Source organism: Carettochelys insculpta, chromosome 23, assembly GCF_033958435.1.
Source record: "Carettochelys insculpta isolate YL-2023 chromosome 23, ASM3395843v1, whole genome shotgun sequence".
Classification (NCBI taxonomy): Eukaryota; Metazoa; Chordata; order Testudines; family Carettochelyidae; genus Carettochelys; species Carettochelys insculpta.
In genome coordinates this window covers 3,713,895-3,730,230 of record NC_134159.1, presented here as the reverse complement: position 1 = coordinate 3,730,230, position 16,336 = coordinate 3,713,895, and the positions used below count along the sequence as shown (strand labels likewise).

The 16,336-nt window shown below is 48.3% G+C and overlaps 1 protein-coding gene across 1 annotated transcript; it reads right to left on the bottom strand.

Moving 5' to 3' along the window:
• Positions 1-5,890: 5,890 nt before the first annotated feature.
• LOC142025538 (kelch repeat and BTB domain-containing protein 8-like) lies at positions 5,891-16,107 on the bottom strand. Its single transcript, XM_075017964.1, has 4 exons — positions 16,044-16,107; positions 13,447-13,525; positions 9,945-10,172; positions 5,891-7,376 (listed from the first exon to the last, which is right to left on the bottom strand). The coding sequence occupies exons 1-4, from the start codon at positions 16,105-16,107 to the stop codon at positions 5,891-5,893; spliced, it is 1,857 nt and encodes a 618-aa protein (XP_074874065.1).
• Between the last annotated feature and the right edge of the window lie 229 nt (positions 16,108-16,336).

The window sequence follows — 16,336 nt, the reverse complement described above, 5'->3', positions numbered from 1 at the left end:
CTGGTAGAGTTAAAATACATCTTGTTTAAGTGAGTTGGCTGAAATTATATCATAGAGAGCAATGACTCTGGAAAGGACATAGCAGTCAGGGAGATAGCCAGCTGAATGTAAGTTTTATGGCGGCTAAAAAGCTATTGTGATCCTTGAATTTCTAAAGAGGAACACACTGAGTAAGAGCAGAGGGGTGGTGGTACTGCTGTTAAAAGGACAAGCAAACCCATTCCTAGAATTTTGTGTCTAATTGTGGTGTCCACATTTCAGAAAAGATGAAAACTTAAAAAGGGTTCAGAAAAGAGCTGCAGGAAAGATCTGAAGCCTGGAAAACTTCATGTGTATAGCTTATCAGTGAGAGGATTAAGAGGTGATAGGTTCAGTCAATAACAGGGGTCCCAAACTCACCATCCACAGGCCATGCCCAGCTGGAGCAGTTCACAATCTGGTCCAGGAGTAGTGGTGGGCTGGGGTCTGTGTGTCCATCCCCGTCCCTGAAAGCCCCACCCCTCCTCAGTGTTGCCCCACCCTCTTGCCCCCATTGCTCCCATCCTGCAAGCGATGTGACCTTCAGGCTTACATGGGGCGGGGGGGTCTGGTGCAAGGAGGCAGCAGCAGTCGTGCCTTCCTGTGTTCCCAACAGTGGGAGGAGCATTAGGCGTGTACGCTTTCTTGGCTTCCCCATAGCTCCTGCTGCTGGGAGTGTGGAGGGGGCCCTGAGCACTCCTGATACCCCATGCTAAGCCCCTTGGAGGACAGGGTTCAATGCTGGGGAGAGAACAGGGCAGTGGAGGGAAGGGGTGGGGATTGGGGGATGGGCATGCACAGCCCCCAATGCCCCTCAGCCTGCCATTACCCACGGTCTGGATTACAAAACTGCTCTGGCTGAGGATGGCCTGTGGGCCATGAGTTTGAGACTCTTGGTCTATAAGAACAACAAGAAGTCCTGTGGCACCTTATAGACTAAAAGATATTTTGGAGCATCAGCTTTCATGGGCAAAGACCTGTTTCAAGCCCACGAAAGCTGATGCTCCAAAATACCTGTTCATCTATAAGGTGCCACAGGATTTCTTGTTGTTCTCAAAGATACAGACTAACATGGCCACCTCTCTAATATTGGTCTATAAGGTCTTTATGGACAGAAGATTTCTGACACAAGAGGGCTCTCTAATTTAGCAGCCAGAGGGATAATAAGATCTAACTGCTGGAAGCTGAATCTAGATATCTAGAGGATAGATATATGGCATTCATTTTAACAGTGCGGAGAGCTAACCACGGGAAGAGCTCAACACAGGGTGTGGTGGATTCTCCATCACTTTGAGTCTTTAAACCCAGATTGGATAATTCTCTCTGAAAGACACAGCTTAGCCCAGCCAGAATTAGTAGGCTGGATGGAGAAGTAATTAGGTGAAATTCTATGGCCCATGTTAAAATGAGGTCAGGCCAGATGAATATAATGGATCATTCTGGCACTAAATTCTATGAATGATGACAACACTGAAGCCCTGCCCCCCCATACGTGTCACTTTCCAGATGAATGTGAAAAATCCTGAAGTGATTTTCTTTGGGAAATTTACACTTCTGACATTTGAAACAGCTGGTGGAGGAGGAGGAGGTTGTACTTAACCAAACTTCCTTGTGTGTGGATTAGGCACTAGTTTGGAAGTCAGCAGGACTTGAGGGTTGCATGCTCACATCTGCTGCTATGAGCTTGGGGGGACTCAAACTCAGTAATACTTAGAGAGCCTGTTAGGAAAATTGGCCCATTTTCTGATGTGTGTTCATGCTGGCTTTTAAAAGTCGGGCTAAGAGGAAGGTTTTCAGTGAGGCAAGCAATGTCCAAAATTGATAGACCATAGGTGGGAGGATTTGTGGACACATTGGCCTTGTATGTGGGAGGGAGAGAGCAAAGTTGGAAACCATATGGTGCTTATGAAGCTCTGGCTGAGGGAGGACAGATGGAGCGGCCAGCAGTGAGAAGAGGAGAGGGCGCGTAGGAGGAAAGAGAATGGAGAGATGATCAAGAGCAGGACCAGGACCTGGGAGTGGGGCAGCAGGTCTGAAGCTGGTGCAGCAGCTTTTGTCTTGGATCCCCCTTTGGACAGGACTATTCGGCCCCCCCAGCCAAATGGAGCTCCGCCTTTGCTATGGGATCAAAGAGACGGAGGCAGAGAACGAGTCCCTCAGCAGGCCGGCGTTCCCAGCCTGCCTTGCTGCCAAGTCAGGGAGGGGAACTGGAAGCCAGTTCTGAGGGGCCCGCACATCCTGTTACCCATGGGAAGCCAGGAAATTTGGCTCTTTCTGAAAAATTCTCTTCAGAGAATCAGGTTTCTCAAGTCCACTGTTATCCAGGCTTGGCGCTTCTAATTACATCTCCAGAAAGAGTCCGCTGTTCACATTCTACACCTGTAACTCTTCTGCCAGCAATGGGGGGGGGGTGTCCGTATAGCTGGACAATAAGTTAGCAAAACAAAAAAGCAGTCATGCAGCACTTTAAAGTAGCACAATAAGTTGTTAGTTCGCAAATGATCCAGAACACCTAGCCTCTGTTAGAGAGCCACAGGGCAACGCAAGAATAGAGGGCCCCTTCAGTGTGCAAACTCCCCTTTTTAAGACTCACTCCTGTGACTAAGTCACCTGGTTTAGGCACCTCCTCAAGCTGAATCTCAGCGCATTCGAAATCCTTGCTTTAAAGTCTATTTGGGATGGACACCTGAAGGAGACTTGTACACCCAAAGGGCACAGTGCTCCCCTACCTTCAGCATCTGCAGTGACTCACAGCAAGTATGGGAAATGCATCCAGCTTTCTTAGCTGCCTGGAACATTGTATAGAAAGTGCAGGGTTATCATAGAAAACAGAAAGTTACAGCATGGTCCGTCTTGTTTAGCCCCAAACTCAGAGTCTTCTGACCTTGCTTTTGTCCCAGGTCAACAGAATCACATGCTTAACAAACCCCACCTGGTTCTTGGCTTTTCCTCCTTGGCCAACCTGGCTGGCTTTGTGCAGAGGGGTGGGAACTGCCTGGACAGTTGAATGTCCATTGCCTTCTTGGGCTCGCCATGTCTTGAGGTGCAGGCTCTTTTCTCTCTTGAGCTTCAGGCCATAAGGCTTACACTCAGGGTTAATGAGAGTCTTTGCTGGGCCCTGGAGCGAGCTGGCTCCGGGCTCCCCGCCCCCCGGGAGGAGTATGGCCTTGAGTGGAAGGGGTAGGCCCGGGTGGGGGCTAGTTTCCCTCAGCCAGCCCTTCAGCACTTCTGAGGAATGTGGCTGCACTTTAAAAGGTAGCAGCGGCAGCCAGAGACCTGGAGGCTGCTCCCCCACCAGCCCACCATTGTCAGCTCTGCTTACAGAATTGCTGAAACACAGAAGCATTTGTCACAACTGAGTTTAGCTTCACATGGAAAAGCTGCCATGTCTCCCTCCCTCATTTGTGTGTACATCCTGGGTAGCTAGCATGCAACTTGTTTCTGTGCTACTGCATCCTTGCATCCTGTTTCTCAAACCATCTAGAGCAGTGTGCCTCAACTGGTGTGCCGTGGCACACTGGTGTGCCATGAAGGGGCCCTACGTGTCCCTCAGAGCCATGTTTCACGAGTGCCGTCCGCCACTCTGTGCACGCAGCCCACGGCTTGGTGGAAGAATCGCACGGTGTTCGTGGCTCCAGGACAGCAGCTCTGGTGAGTCGCCGGTATCGAGTTAAAATGAGGAGGGGGCCTGGGGGTGCTGGGCTCTGGGGGTGCGGTGAGGGATTGGGTTATAATGAGGAGTTGGGGGTGCCTGGTTCTGGAGGAGGGGAGGGGGATTGGGTTACAGCAGGGGGCTGGGGTGCGTGGTTCTGGGTGATGGGGAGGACATTGAGTTAGAGCAGAGGGTGGTGATGCCTGGCTCCAGGGCAGGGGGAGGGATTGTGTTATATGCATTGGGTGTGCTGTGATTATCATGAGTGCTGAAGTGTGCCACGAGGTGATGAATGTGCTGAGCACTGGTCTAGATCAAAATGCCCCGTTTTCTGTCCACTAAGGTGAGCTTGAACGGAAGCATCTCAGCCCAGCCAACCTGCTTTTGTGTGAGCCTCTGTGCACCACTGGCCAATGCCAGGGGAGATCCCCGCTGCTGAACTCTTAGCTGACAATTTCCCATCAAAGCTGTTGTCCAAGAGAAAAATTGGATTTTTGATCAAATGTGAATTTTTCCTGAAAAGCAGCTGTTTGCTGCAGACACTGTAACCTTTTCATCAAAACATCCACAAAACGTGGTCAGTTATCAACCACTGAAAAATGTGGTCTGAAAATTGAAAACATTTGGTTCAGAAGTGTCGCCCCAGTGCCACTGTTCAGGGCCTCGTGCTTCCCTCTTTCGCTATGGACTACATCTCCTACGATACATTGCAGCTTAGCAGAGGAAATGGCACAGTGCATCATGGGACAGGTAGTCTGAACAGGTAGGTTAGCCCATAGTGATGACTTGGACATGAGGCATCCAAACTACAACTACCATGAGGCATTTCTCAACTGACAATTTTGGATTTTGAGGTTTTTTGTTGAAGCCTAAATTCCAGCCAGTTCTCTTCCAATGACGGCTGGGAGCACAGCATGCTCCTTCCTCAGGGGATCACAGCCACGCTGCTAGGCAGCGAAGGCACGGATATGCTAGTGCTTTTCTTTCTAACTCATGCAGTCACCGTCAGGGCTGCACATGCCCTCCCTTATCTTCCAAGGTCACCCAATCCCACAGGCCCTGCTACTCAGGCAAGTCTTGTATGTTCCCTCCCAGTACTGGGAAGTGATAGGGCCATCCGCATGAGAGTTTCAATGGGGCTCTTTAATGACCCCCTGCTACCAGCTCTCAGTGAAGCAACATAGATACCAATTGACACCCAGGACCAGACCTAGTCCACTGTGTCACCGCTGAAAGAAGCCAGCACAAAGTGTTTAACCGGAAGATCCCAGAAAACTTGCAGGAGCAAATAGAGGCTAATGTGCCCTAATGTCCCCCAACTAACAGTTTTGACAAGTCTTTTACTATTCCCTGCTGTAGTAACTCTGTCCATGCTCATGTTGAACCCTTTCCTGAACCCTTCTAATCTCTTGGCTTTGATGGCAGGGCCAAAGTTAGGAGAAAAGGGCAGGTAAAGTTTCCAAACTTCCTTACATGACTCAGGTGTCTAATTCCCATTGAAAACACATTTGAAAATAGGAGTTGGACACCTCAGGTTGTAGTTGTGTTTGTGTGAGGGAGAGGAAATAGCTCAGAGCTTAGAGTATTGGCCTTGTAAACCCAGGGATGTAAATTGAATCCTTTAAGGAGTCTTTCAAGGTTCTGGGGCAGGTTAGATTAAAAAACAAAATCCGTCAGGGATCATGGTCAGTCCTGCTGTAGTGCAGGGGACTCGACTTGATGACCTCTCAAGGTCTGTTCCAGCTCCATGAGATATGTATCTCTCTATGTTAGTATATTAGAACTGTCCGTAGCATCTGGACAGCCCAAGAAAGATCTATGGTTGCTGGAGCACCATAGAACAGCCTAGAAGCTGTTGAGAGTTGGCAGGGCCAAACGATGGCTTACTGCCATCTCCTCCCCTCTTCCCCACACCACTGTACTTTCCTTGCTGTCAATGAAGCCTAATGAAATAATTTAGGAGGAGAACTCTGATTCAGTAGCATTATACAACCACTGTGCTCACATGTAGAGGACAGCCCAAAAGCACGGCAGTAGTGAATTCCCACTGCGCCACACCTTTTCTTTCACCAGTATGCTGGTTTCCAATGGAATGCCTTGGAGTTCCAAATAAACACAAATAAAACACACTAAGGGTACAGGGAGGTGATCTTCACAAATGGAGTTTTAGGGTCAAAATACACTGACCATGAGGCAATCAGGCCAGTGGCTACGAAGCAGCTAGCTCTCCGCTAACTCAACCGCAGTCAGGGCTACAGATGTCTTTCGGAAAAGAGACAGAATAGTTTTTTTGGGTATCTTCAGCGTCGCACACCCAAAGCCACTGATTCCCCAGTTGCTAAAAGCGATTCTTTCGGGACACTGAGTCCATCTGTGGTCTCCAGGTTCCCAATAGTAAATTGTATTATAATATTCCTCTCCATTTCCACCATCATGGTTATTATATAAATATGTATTTTCGCCACCCAGCACATAGATCCTCTTCTTCCAGCGCACCACCCCAGCCCCAGCAATTTCAACTGGCAACTTGGGGATCACAACATTCTTGTCCACGCTGCCATCTTCACACAGGAAGAAACACTTGCGGCTGCAGTGCAGGTTCCCTGAATCAGGCCATCTCTCATTGTGGTGTCTCACTCTGCTCCTAACGTACCCTCCAATAACATATATTCCATTGTTCATTGAGACCGCTCCCGACCAGTAGCATTCGGCCTCCAGAAGCACCTGTGTCCACACATCGGAGCTAACTTTGTAGATCAAAACCTTCCTGGAAACGTTCCAAGAACTCCACGTGTCTGTCACTCCCCCTATCAGGTACAATTTATTTTTCAGCACTGTGGCAGCAAAATGGCTCAGCCTATAAGGCAGCCGAGAGATGGGGGTCCAGGTCCTCTCCAGTAAGTCAAAGCACTCTGCAGAATCAAGATAACCTTCATATCTGCACCAGCCGCCCGCAGCGTAAAGCTTCTGGTTGCAGCTCAGAAACCCATGTGACGCGCGGGGAACGGACATGGAAGGGAGCTGTGTCCACCGGCCTCTAACCGAGCTGTACTCGTGGAGTGTATTGGAATAAGAAGCACCTGTGTGCACGCCCCCCGTTACGTACAGCTTGTCTGCCACGGCCAGGCAGCGCGCACAGTACAGGCACTTCAAAGGAGGCAACTTCTCCCACTTTTCTCTCTGGGGATCAAAACAGCCTACCTGGAAATCCTTTGTTTTCAGCTCGGGCCCCTCCATGTTGAACAGGTCCACGCACACAATACGTTGGTTGTACATGCCCTGCCTAAGACCTCCGCACTCTTGCAACCTCTCTTGCCTGTTGAGACGTTTCCATCGCAAGCGCAGGTCCCCATAACGTTCCAGTTCTAACTGGACCTCTCGGAGCTCTTCCTGGGTAAGGAGTGGAAGGCGGATGTGCCTCATTACCTTACTCAGGAATGGACAGCGGCTAGAGGTCTGAAACTTCATCCAGTGCTGCACTGCTCGGTAGACAACCATCTCAGAAGACACCACAAGGCTGTCTGAGGAGATGATGCTGATCAAAGTGCTGGGTTTCAGATGGAGGAAGCTTTTGTCCAGGGAGAGGTGCCTAAAGTTCAGGCTGATGTGTCTCATGGCTGCTTGGAGCAGAGCTTGGTCTCCATGGGCATAGCCCAGTTCATATACGACAAGGCAATTCTTAAGGGAAACATGTTCCAGAAGAAAGCTGGGAAAGTAAAGGGGAGAAATGTTACTGGAGATGCCACAAGTGTACGACATATCTACCTTAAACACTGAGGTAATTGTAGCACTCAACATAGGGAGTTAAAGTCATTGTAAGGGAGAGGATCAAATTGCATTGGTGACCCAGTCCACAGATTTCCTGAGTGGCCTCGTGTAAGACACTTGGTCTCTATGCCTCATTTTCCCATCTGCAGAATGCCGGACCAGCACTGCCTTACCTCACGGGCGCATTGTGAAGATAAATACGCTAAGTGAGGTGCTCAGACACTTTGGGATGAGGACCAGATACACACCTTCAGTTCACTCCGCTCTTCCGCTGACAACAATCTGAGGTTTGTGCAAAGGTCAGGCACGTGTGGCCCTCATATAATAACCATACTTCGAGTTAGGAAACTTACTGCTGTATTCAGCATTATTCAGTGGCAAAACATGGTTCAGGGCCCTTTTAGGGCCATAGCGAGTTCTGGTGATGTCTTAGGCCATTTGCATATCTGTCTCTCTGTCTGTCTGTCTATGGTGGTGTATTGAAAACTGTTAAAACTATATTTCCTGGTCAAACTTGCAGGCTGGGGGAAGCATGCAGTGTGAGCCCAGCAGCAGTCAGTCCACTGCCAGTTAGCCTAGATTAAAGTTGAGTGAGTTGTGCCTCTTTGTTTTGGGCTTATTATGCATTATTGTTCTGGACTCCAAGAAATACAATCATTTTAAGAAGCAAGCCTGGAATAAGAGGTAAGGTCGTCTTCCTGGACCAGTAACGGGTTAAAAGACAAAAACAAAGAGAAGTTCTGTGGCACCTTATAAACTAACACATTTATTGGAGCATAAGCTTTTGTGGGCACAGACTGCTCCAATAAGTCTAACAGAAATGTATGAGCATAAGCTTTCATGGGCAAAGACCCACTTCGTCAGACGCAGGTGACTGGCATCCGACGAAGTGGGTCTTTGCCCACGAAAGCTTATGCTCCTACATTTCTGTTAGTCTATAAGGTGCCACAGGACCCCTTGTTGCTTTTGCAGATCCAAACTGACACGGCTACCCCTCTGATACATGACACTGATAAATCTGTTAGTCTATAAGGTGCCACAGGACTTCTTGTTGTTTTTGCAGATAAAGGCTATCACAGCTACCCCTCTGATACTTGGTTAAAAGACAGAAAACAAATGATACGAATATACGGTTAGTAAATGTCCACAGGTAAATAGTGGTGCCCCCCACGGATCTGTCCAGGGGCCAGCGCTGTTCAAAATGTACACACAGTCTGGAAAAAGTGAGGTGACAAAATTTGCAGATGGTACAAAATGACCCAAGAGAGACTGAAGTCCACAGCAGACTGAGAAGAGTTATGAAGGGATCTCACAAAATGGCACACTCACTTCAGTGTTGATAAATGCAAACTAATGCACATTAGCAAACATCATTTCAACTATGCATACAAAATGAGGTGGTCTAAATGAGCTGTTATGACCAAAGAAATGGATCATGGGGTCAGTGTGGACAATTCTCTGAAACCAACCAGTCTTTGTGCTCTGGCAGCCAAGAAAGAGCTAACAATATTAGAAACCATTTGAAAAAGGATAGCTAATAAGACAGAAAATAGTTTATTGCCACTATATAACTGTTAGGGGGGTTAAGTACTGGAATAAATTGCCTAGGGAGGGTGCAGAATCTCTTTCACAGAAGATTTTAAAGAGGACATTGGACAGACCCCTTCAGGGGTGGTTTTCATTGGTTCCCAAACTTTTCAGTAACAGGGCACACTTCAATGAGACAAACAATTCCACGGCACATCCACTTTTTCCAGCTGAACCAATTAATTGCTCATAAACACCATATTTACTTCCAGTTGCTATTGTTACAGTCTTACTAAAGAGGTTTGCTGCTTGAGCCCCAGCTTATGTGGGGAGAATGTTCTCATTGGTGATGGATGGCAGAATGAGGAGCAATGGTCTGAAGTTACAGAGGGGGAGGAGTAGGTTGGATATTAGGAAAAACTACTTCACCAGGAGGGTGGTGAAACACTGGAATGTGTTACCTAGAGAGGTGGTGGAAGCTCCATCCCTACAGGTTTTTACGTGCCAGCTTGACAAGGTTCTGGCTGGGATAATTTATTTGGGGTTGATCCTGCTTTAGGTCAGGGTTGGACTAGATGACCTCCTGAGGTCCCTTCCAGCTCTGCGATTCTATGATTCTATGATTTCCCCCTAGCAGTGTCTCCTCACAAGACAACCATTCACCAACTGCCCCCTTTTTGTTTCTGCCTGTTGTCAATGTCCTGTCTTTGTCCACAGTCACAACCTGCCCACACACAGCCTTCTCCCTCCTTAGAAAGAGTTCTTAGATCCCCTCAGACAAGACACTTTTCCGTGTTAATGAAAACCCTTAGCAGTTTTTGTCCAGCATCTCCTAGTCCAGCCTGTCCAGAACAGAATGGTCCACAGAACACAAGCCCGTGTGGGAAGGAAATATGTTACTTGCTTAGCAGCACACTCCAGATAGCCAGCACTGTGCACGTTCACAGAGCCGCCACAGTCACTAGCAAGTCAGTGTTACCTGGAGCAGATTTCCATCAGAGGGAGGATCTGAAGCCTGCTGGCTGCTGTGAACACTGCTGGGGCTGTCTCTGCTGTCACTAGTGCCTCCTCGGTGTACAGATAATGCAGCATGGTTTGCACAGTGGAGGGGGCCATGTCCTGCAGCAGAATTTCTCCATCCTGGGATTCTTTGAAGGCGTTGACAAACATGGCACGGAAGTAGGGGTTGACTGCAGCCAGCAGCATCCTGTGCAGAGAGAGGAAAAGCTGTGAATGGAGCACATGCACGGCTCTGGGAAAGCAGCTCCACTGTGTTTGCACTGATCCAGCTGGCCAGTGAGGAGATATTCCCCAGCTGCTCCTTTGCTTGACGATAAACCTTCTGATGAGGGACCAGCTGTTGTCTGATTACTTCCTTCTTTCTGGTATTCTCTGAGCCTGGAAAGAGCTTGGGGTAGAGGTGAGGGACATCCTTGCTGCTCAGGAACTCTGGGTTCCCATCTCTGGCCTGGAGATCTTCTTTCCAACAACTACAACTCTTTGGTTAATCAAGGGGGAACTTGCATGAGGGCTGCTTAATGTAATTCCTCCTCCAGTGCCCGGCGGAGCTACAACAGCGTGGCAGGAAGCACTCCCACTTCCCCAGGAGCAGAGGTGGGCCAGATACCTCCCTCCTGCCTCTAGCCCTTGAATGGAGAAGTCCCCACACTCTGAACACAGATGGGGAATGAAGCAGAGGGATCCATCAAATTTGGAAAGGGGAATATCAGAACAGACCCTGCCTGGCTGGGGTGCGAACAGGCTTCCTTCCCTCAGCTCCAGAGCTTAGTTCGGGGGCAATGAGGCTTCCCCCTGCCAGGACTTGGGCCCATGCAGGGCTCAGCTCCTCCTGGTCAACATCCTGGGCCAGAAGGTCTTGGGCTTTCAACAGCTGCCAGCCCAGCTGGGTGGTGGTGGGAGGAAGGGGCCTCCAGTCAGGCTATGGTCAGCTGAATGATCTGACTGGTTCTGTGCACGTCATTCAGAGCAGGACACACCCTGCCGGAGGATGGGGGCATATGGATGAGTAGCAGGGCTGAGGGGATGAAGAGACACAACAGGGAGAGGACAGTGAGAGAGGGGCCTATAAATGGCTGATGGACGGGCAGCAAAGGCACTGTGTAACCAGCCACCACCTGTGCTTGCTCACCAGCCCTGGCAGCAAGCAGCCCGTGCCGGCTGCAAACAGGGCAAGGGGTGTGGGTAGCACCGGACAAGAGCTGGCGTGCTGCAGGGGGAGGAGCTGGTCCCACATACGGCAATATTGCCCCACAACTAGCCTTTCACACTCACCCCCATCAGTCACTGGACCCACCGCTCACTGCTTTGCCTGGTGAGCAAGGATCTGGCCCGCAGTAGAGTCCACACAGAGAGACAGGAGGAGACAGACACAAATCATGAGACAATTTGCTCATTTTTAAGAAAAAGTTGGGACACTCGCAGGAGGGCTTAAATATGAGACTGTCCCTTTAAAACGAGGACATCTGATCTCCCTGCTCTGGTGTAACTCCAGTGACTGTGGTGGGCTTACATCTGGCTTACCATGAACGACAACACAAAGGGAGGGCCTTGGTAACTCCTGAAGGAGCTTGCGGGAGAGCAACTTGAACTCATTTACTCTGAAGAGGAAACTTTGAAAACAAGAAGTAAAACAGAAATGGCCGAACGCTGAATATCTACGGTGCATACAGCCAGAGAAGCCTCTTCTCCCAGGGCATGTCTACACAGCAGCCTGATTTCCAAAAAACACAGCTACACAGAGACTGCGTTTCAAAACAGCATTTAGCTATTTCAAATAGAACGTCAATGCACGTGGAGCCATGGGGTGCAAGGTGGCTTATTTCAAAATGGGCTTGTCTACACTACCACCCTCCTTGGAAGGACAGATGGTAATCAGGGTGTCGGGAGTTTACTAATGAAGTGCTGTGCTGCATACGCAGCACTTCATTAAGCAAATCCCCCCCCCACCCCATGGCAACTTCGAAGTTTTAAACTTCAAAATGCCGGCTTGCATCTAGCCGCGGCTCACCCGCTGGTACTTCAAAGTGGCGGGGCAACTTCAAAGTCCCCTTACTCCTCAAAATTTTGCCCCGGCACTTGGAAGTACTGGCAGGTGAGCTGCAGCTAGACACGAGCCGGCACGTTGAAGTTTAAAACTTCGAAGTTGCCAAGGCGGGGGTGGAATTTGCTTAATGTGCTGCGTGTGCAGAGCATCACTTCATTAGTAAACTCCCAACACCTTGATTACCATCCTTCCTGCGAAGGGGGCTGGTAGTGTAGAGAAGCCCAATAGGCTCTATTCCTCATGCAATGGGGTTTACCAATTTTGAAATAAGCCAACTGCTATTTCAAAATTATTTTGAAATAGAAGTTGTGTTGGGTAGATGCTCAGCTAGTTATTTTGAAATAACTTTGCTGTGTTGCCCTACCCTAAGGGTGTGTCTACTCTTGCATTCCTCTTTCGAAAGAGGTATGCAAATAAAGCAAATCAAAAATGCAAATGTGGTATAAATTTGCATATTTGGTGCCTCATTTGCATATTCTAATTTCAAAAGAGCTTCTTTCGAAAGAAAGCCAGCGTGTAGACTGCTCTTCCAAAAGTAACCCATCTTCGAAAGAATCCTTCTTCCCTTTATTTAATGGGAAGAAGGATTCTTTCAAAGATGGGGTTACTTTCGAAAGAGCAGTGTCTATGCTGGCTTTCTTCTTTTGAAAGAAGCTCTTTCGAAATTAGAATTTGCAAATGAGTCACTGAATATGCAAATTTATACCATATTTGCATTTTTGATTTACCGCATTTGCATACCTCTTTCGAAAGAAGAATGCAAGAGTAGACACACCCTAAGGCCGTTTCTACACAGGCCACTTTTTTCGAAAGTGGCATGGTAATACACGTCCCAAGATATGTTAATGAGGTATGGATGCAAATTCCCGGTGCCTCATTAGCATATGGTCACATGATTTGGAGTCTGGAAGACCATTCTTCTGGACTCCAAAATGCCGTTTAGAAGCGCGGCCCTCGGGGGGGGGGTGTTTTCTGGGAGGAAGTCCTTCTTCCGGAGGCCTCTTCTTCCCAAAAATTTTCAGAAGCTCTCCCGGGGCCATGTTTCTACATGGCATTTTGGAGTCCAGAAGAACGGTCGTCCGGATTCCAAATCACGTGACCATATGCTCATGAGGCACAGGGAATTTGCATCTGTGCCTCATTAGCATATTTCAGGCCATGTATTACCATGCCACTTTTGAAGAAAGTGGCCTGTGTAGAAACGGCCCTAGAGTCAAATGAAAGAGATTTTGCAAATGGCTAAGGGACTTCTACAAGGACATCTCTAAAGAAGTCAAAGCCAACCAGAAGGCTGACTGGTGACAAATGAAATTTGCAAATGATGTGATCCAGAGATGCCAGGTTATTATGTTAAGTTTATATAATGAGCTTGCCTAACACAAGAAATTGAGATGTACATAAGCAGAAACTTTCTAACCTGTGACACGGGAACCTCTTTCCTTCAGCCACTATGGTGGCATCGCATAGTTGCTGATTCTGGTACAACTGCTTCAGACCTGAAGGAATGGGAAGACAAAGCCAAGGCTGCCTCAGAACAGACATTGCCACAGAAACATCCAGGGATAAGAGAAAAAAATACTTTGTGTAAAGGAATTGCAAGCAGAATCTGAAGGAATGCTTCCATTACAGCTTACTGGAATGGGAGAGAACCCTGGGCACGTCTATGGAAAGACAGTTTGCTCCTGCATGCTTACATCTGCTAGATATTCAACTGATGCAGTGGTGTTTCTCCTGTTGTAATCAATTTGGCTATTGTGGGGGTCACAAACCAAGTTAATGCTACAACAGAGGAATTGTGAAATGTGATCACACACGCTTGCAATTATTGTGGTGCTACAGAAAAAAACAGACTGTGGTTAACCTTCAAAAGGCGAGAGACACTGTCAGTTTAAACAATCCTGGGGGGACAAGGGACTGTTGCTAGAATACTGTAAAATTAGAGGATAGGGCTGGGGTGGGGTGGGCTGGGCTGGACTGGGCTGGGCTGGGTTTGGCTTGGATCAGATCGGATCGGATCGGATCCAATAAGCGACATGCCCTCTATGTGAGGTTACCATGTTTGAACTTTCAAATAAGAGGACACCCCTGAGAAGGAGTGTATCTGTATCCATATTTACCAACTCATGCTGTATTAATGTGTTATAGTTATAAAGTACATTAATACAGCATGATACAGATACTGATACAGATACTCTCACTCTCAGGGGGATCCTTTTTTTTGAAAATTCAAATATGGTAACTCTCCCTCTAGGTGTGAGCTATAAGACTGGTTCAAACTGTTTCTTCCTTGTGCTCAATGACAGAGCTAAAATAGGCTACATGAAGTGACTTTTCTGTTATTTTAAATTTAACGCATTGGGTGCTGGAGGCTTCGTGTGGCTGGACTGTGCTTTGGGCCAAGAGCTGAAATCACCGAGATTTCCAAAGAGCCGAATCATAGAATCATAGAATCCTAGGGCTGGAAGGGACCTCAGGAGGTCATCTAGTCCAGCCACCTGGCTAAAGCAGGATCAACCCCAACTAAATCATCCCAGCCAGGATTTTGTGAAGCCAGGAATTAAAGACCTCTATGGATGGAGATTCCACCACGTCTCTAGGTAACGCATTCCAGTGCTTCACCATTCTCCTGGTGAAGTAGTTTTTCCTAATATCCAACCTACACCTCTCCTCCTGTAACTTCAGACCATTGCTCCTTGTTCTGCCACCACTGAGAACAGTCTCTTTCCATCCTCTTCAGAGCCTCTTTTCAGGAAGTTGAAGGCTGCTATCAAATCTCCCCTCACTCTTCTCTTCTGCAAACTATATAAGCTCAAATGCCTCAGCCTCTCCTCATAGGTCATGTGCTCCAGCCCCTTAATAATTTTCATTGCCCTCCAGTGTACTGTAATGAAGTGATGAGCTGTTGCCCAGTGGGAGCAGTGAGGTGGCCAACAGGAGCAGCAGGGTGGCCAGCAGGGAAGTGGTGGAGAGCAGTGGCTGGCAAGTGATCAGTAGAATGAATAACATGGAAATGAACTCTGCAGAGGCAGCCCTGAACTCTGGTCTGCCCTGACCAATGGCAGCAGCTGAGTGAGAGGTGTGGAGAACGGATGGGCATGTGAAAGAGACATTTGGATTGCTGGACTTAAGAACCAGGGAGGAAGAGGACACTGCTTAGCCTACTTGAGGTTGGACTTTTACTCCTGGTTTTGTTTATGAACTCTGTGTGGTGTTTCCCCAAACTAATGCCAAGTTACTTTCCTCTCTTTTATTAACTTTTCTTTTCTATGCTCAGACTCTGTGCTTGGTAGGCGGGTGCATGGCCTCTCAGAGATGCCCAGGGGTGGGGTGTGAATTTCCCAGGTTACTGGGTGAGGGCTGGAGTTAGTGCTGTGTTGGATGGATGGTGAGGAACTCGTAGATATCAGATGTGGCCCTGGCTGTACCTGGCAGAAGGGTTACAAAATTACTAGCTAGTATCAGACCTCAGGTCAGGTGGAGTAACTGCCCAAGGCTAGCAAAAGCTGTTCCCTTCAGATGGCTCTTTGGTGTCTTATGTAAAAAGAGCTGGGGTTCTCAGACTAGCACCTACTCCCTCTAATGAAAAGGCCCTACTTTCACAGCTGGGCCTTTTGTAGGTAGCCTCTGCCAAGAGGCTAAGGAATGAATGCACCATGCGGCCTGAGCTGCTTTCTTACTCCTATGCAGGGTCCCTCCAAGTCTGGATTGGGGCACCACAGAAGAGGCAGCAGGTAGGAACGTTGCACTTCCACGATGGGCTGCCCTATCATTCTGAGGATAAATAGCCACCTTCCGTCTCCAGTGATACCTCATCAGTGTCTCTCACATGCACCAAATTTACTCAAAGAAGCTAAAAGGGATGAATAATGTCTGCAAGTAAGTATCAGCTCAGCCTTGTTCTTAGGTGATGATTGTGTACAAGGCCATGCACCTTCCTATGCAACATCCCCAGAATGTTGCAGAAGGGCCTCATTCTGTGTGACATGACCCAAGTGTGGAGAGCATCACACCTACCCTCTCGAATATAGTGTCCCAGTGGTTTAAGTGCCTCTTCTGTATCATCCTCTTCCCTGACCATTTGCGAATGGATCAGCTCGGTTCTGAGATGAACTTGGATTCCCTGGTAATGTAGCTGGACCTCAGGGTCTATCACAGGCCAGCCTGGCTAAGGAACAGGAAATTAAGCTGGTCACAGGATGCAGCTCATTTAACATTCTTTCTCTGCAGTGCTATCTCAGCAGACATCTTGGGGATACCCCAGTATCTCCCAACCAATCAAGAACACCCCTTTGATCACTATTTCCCAG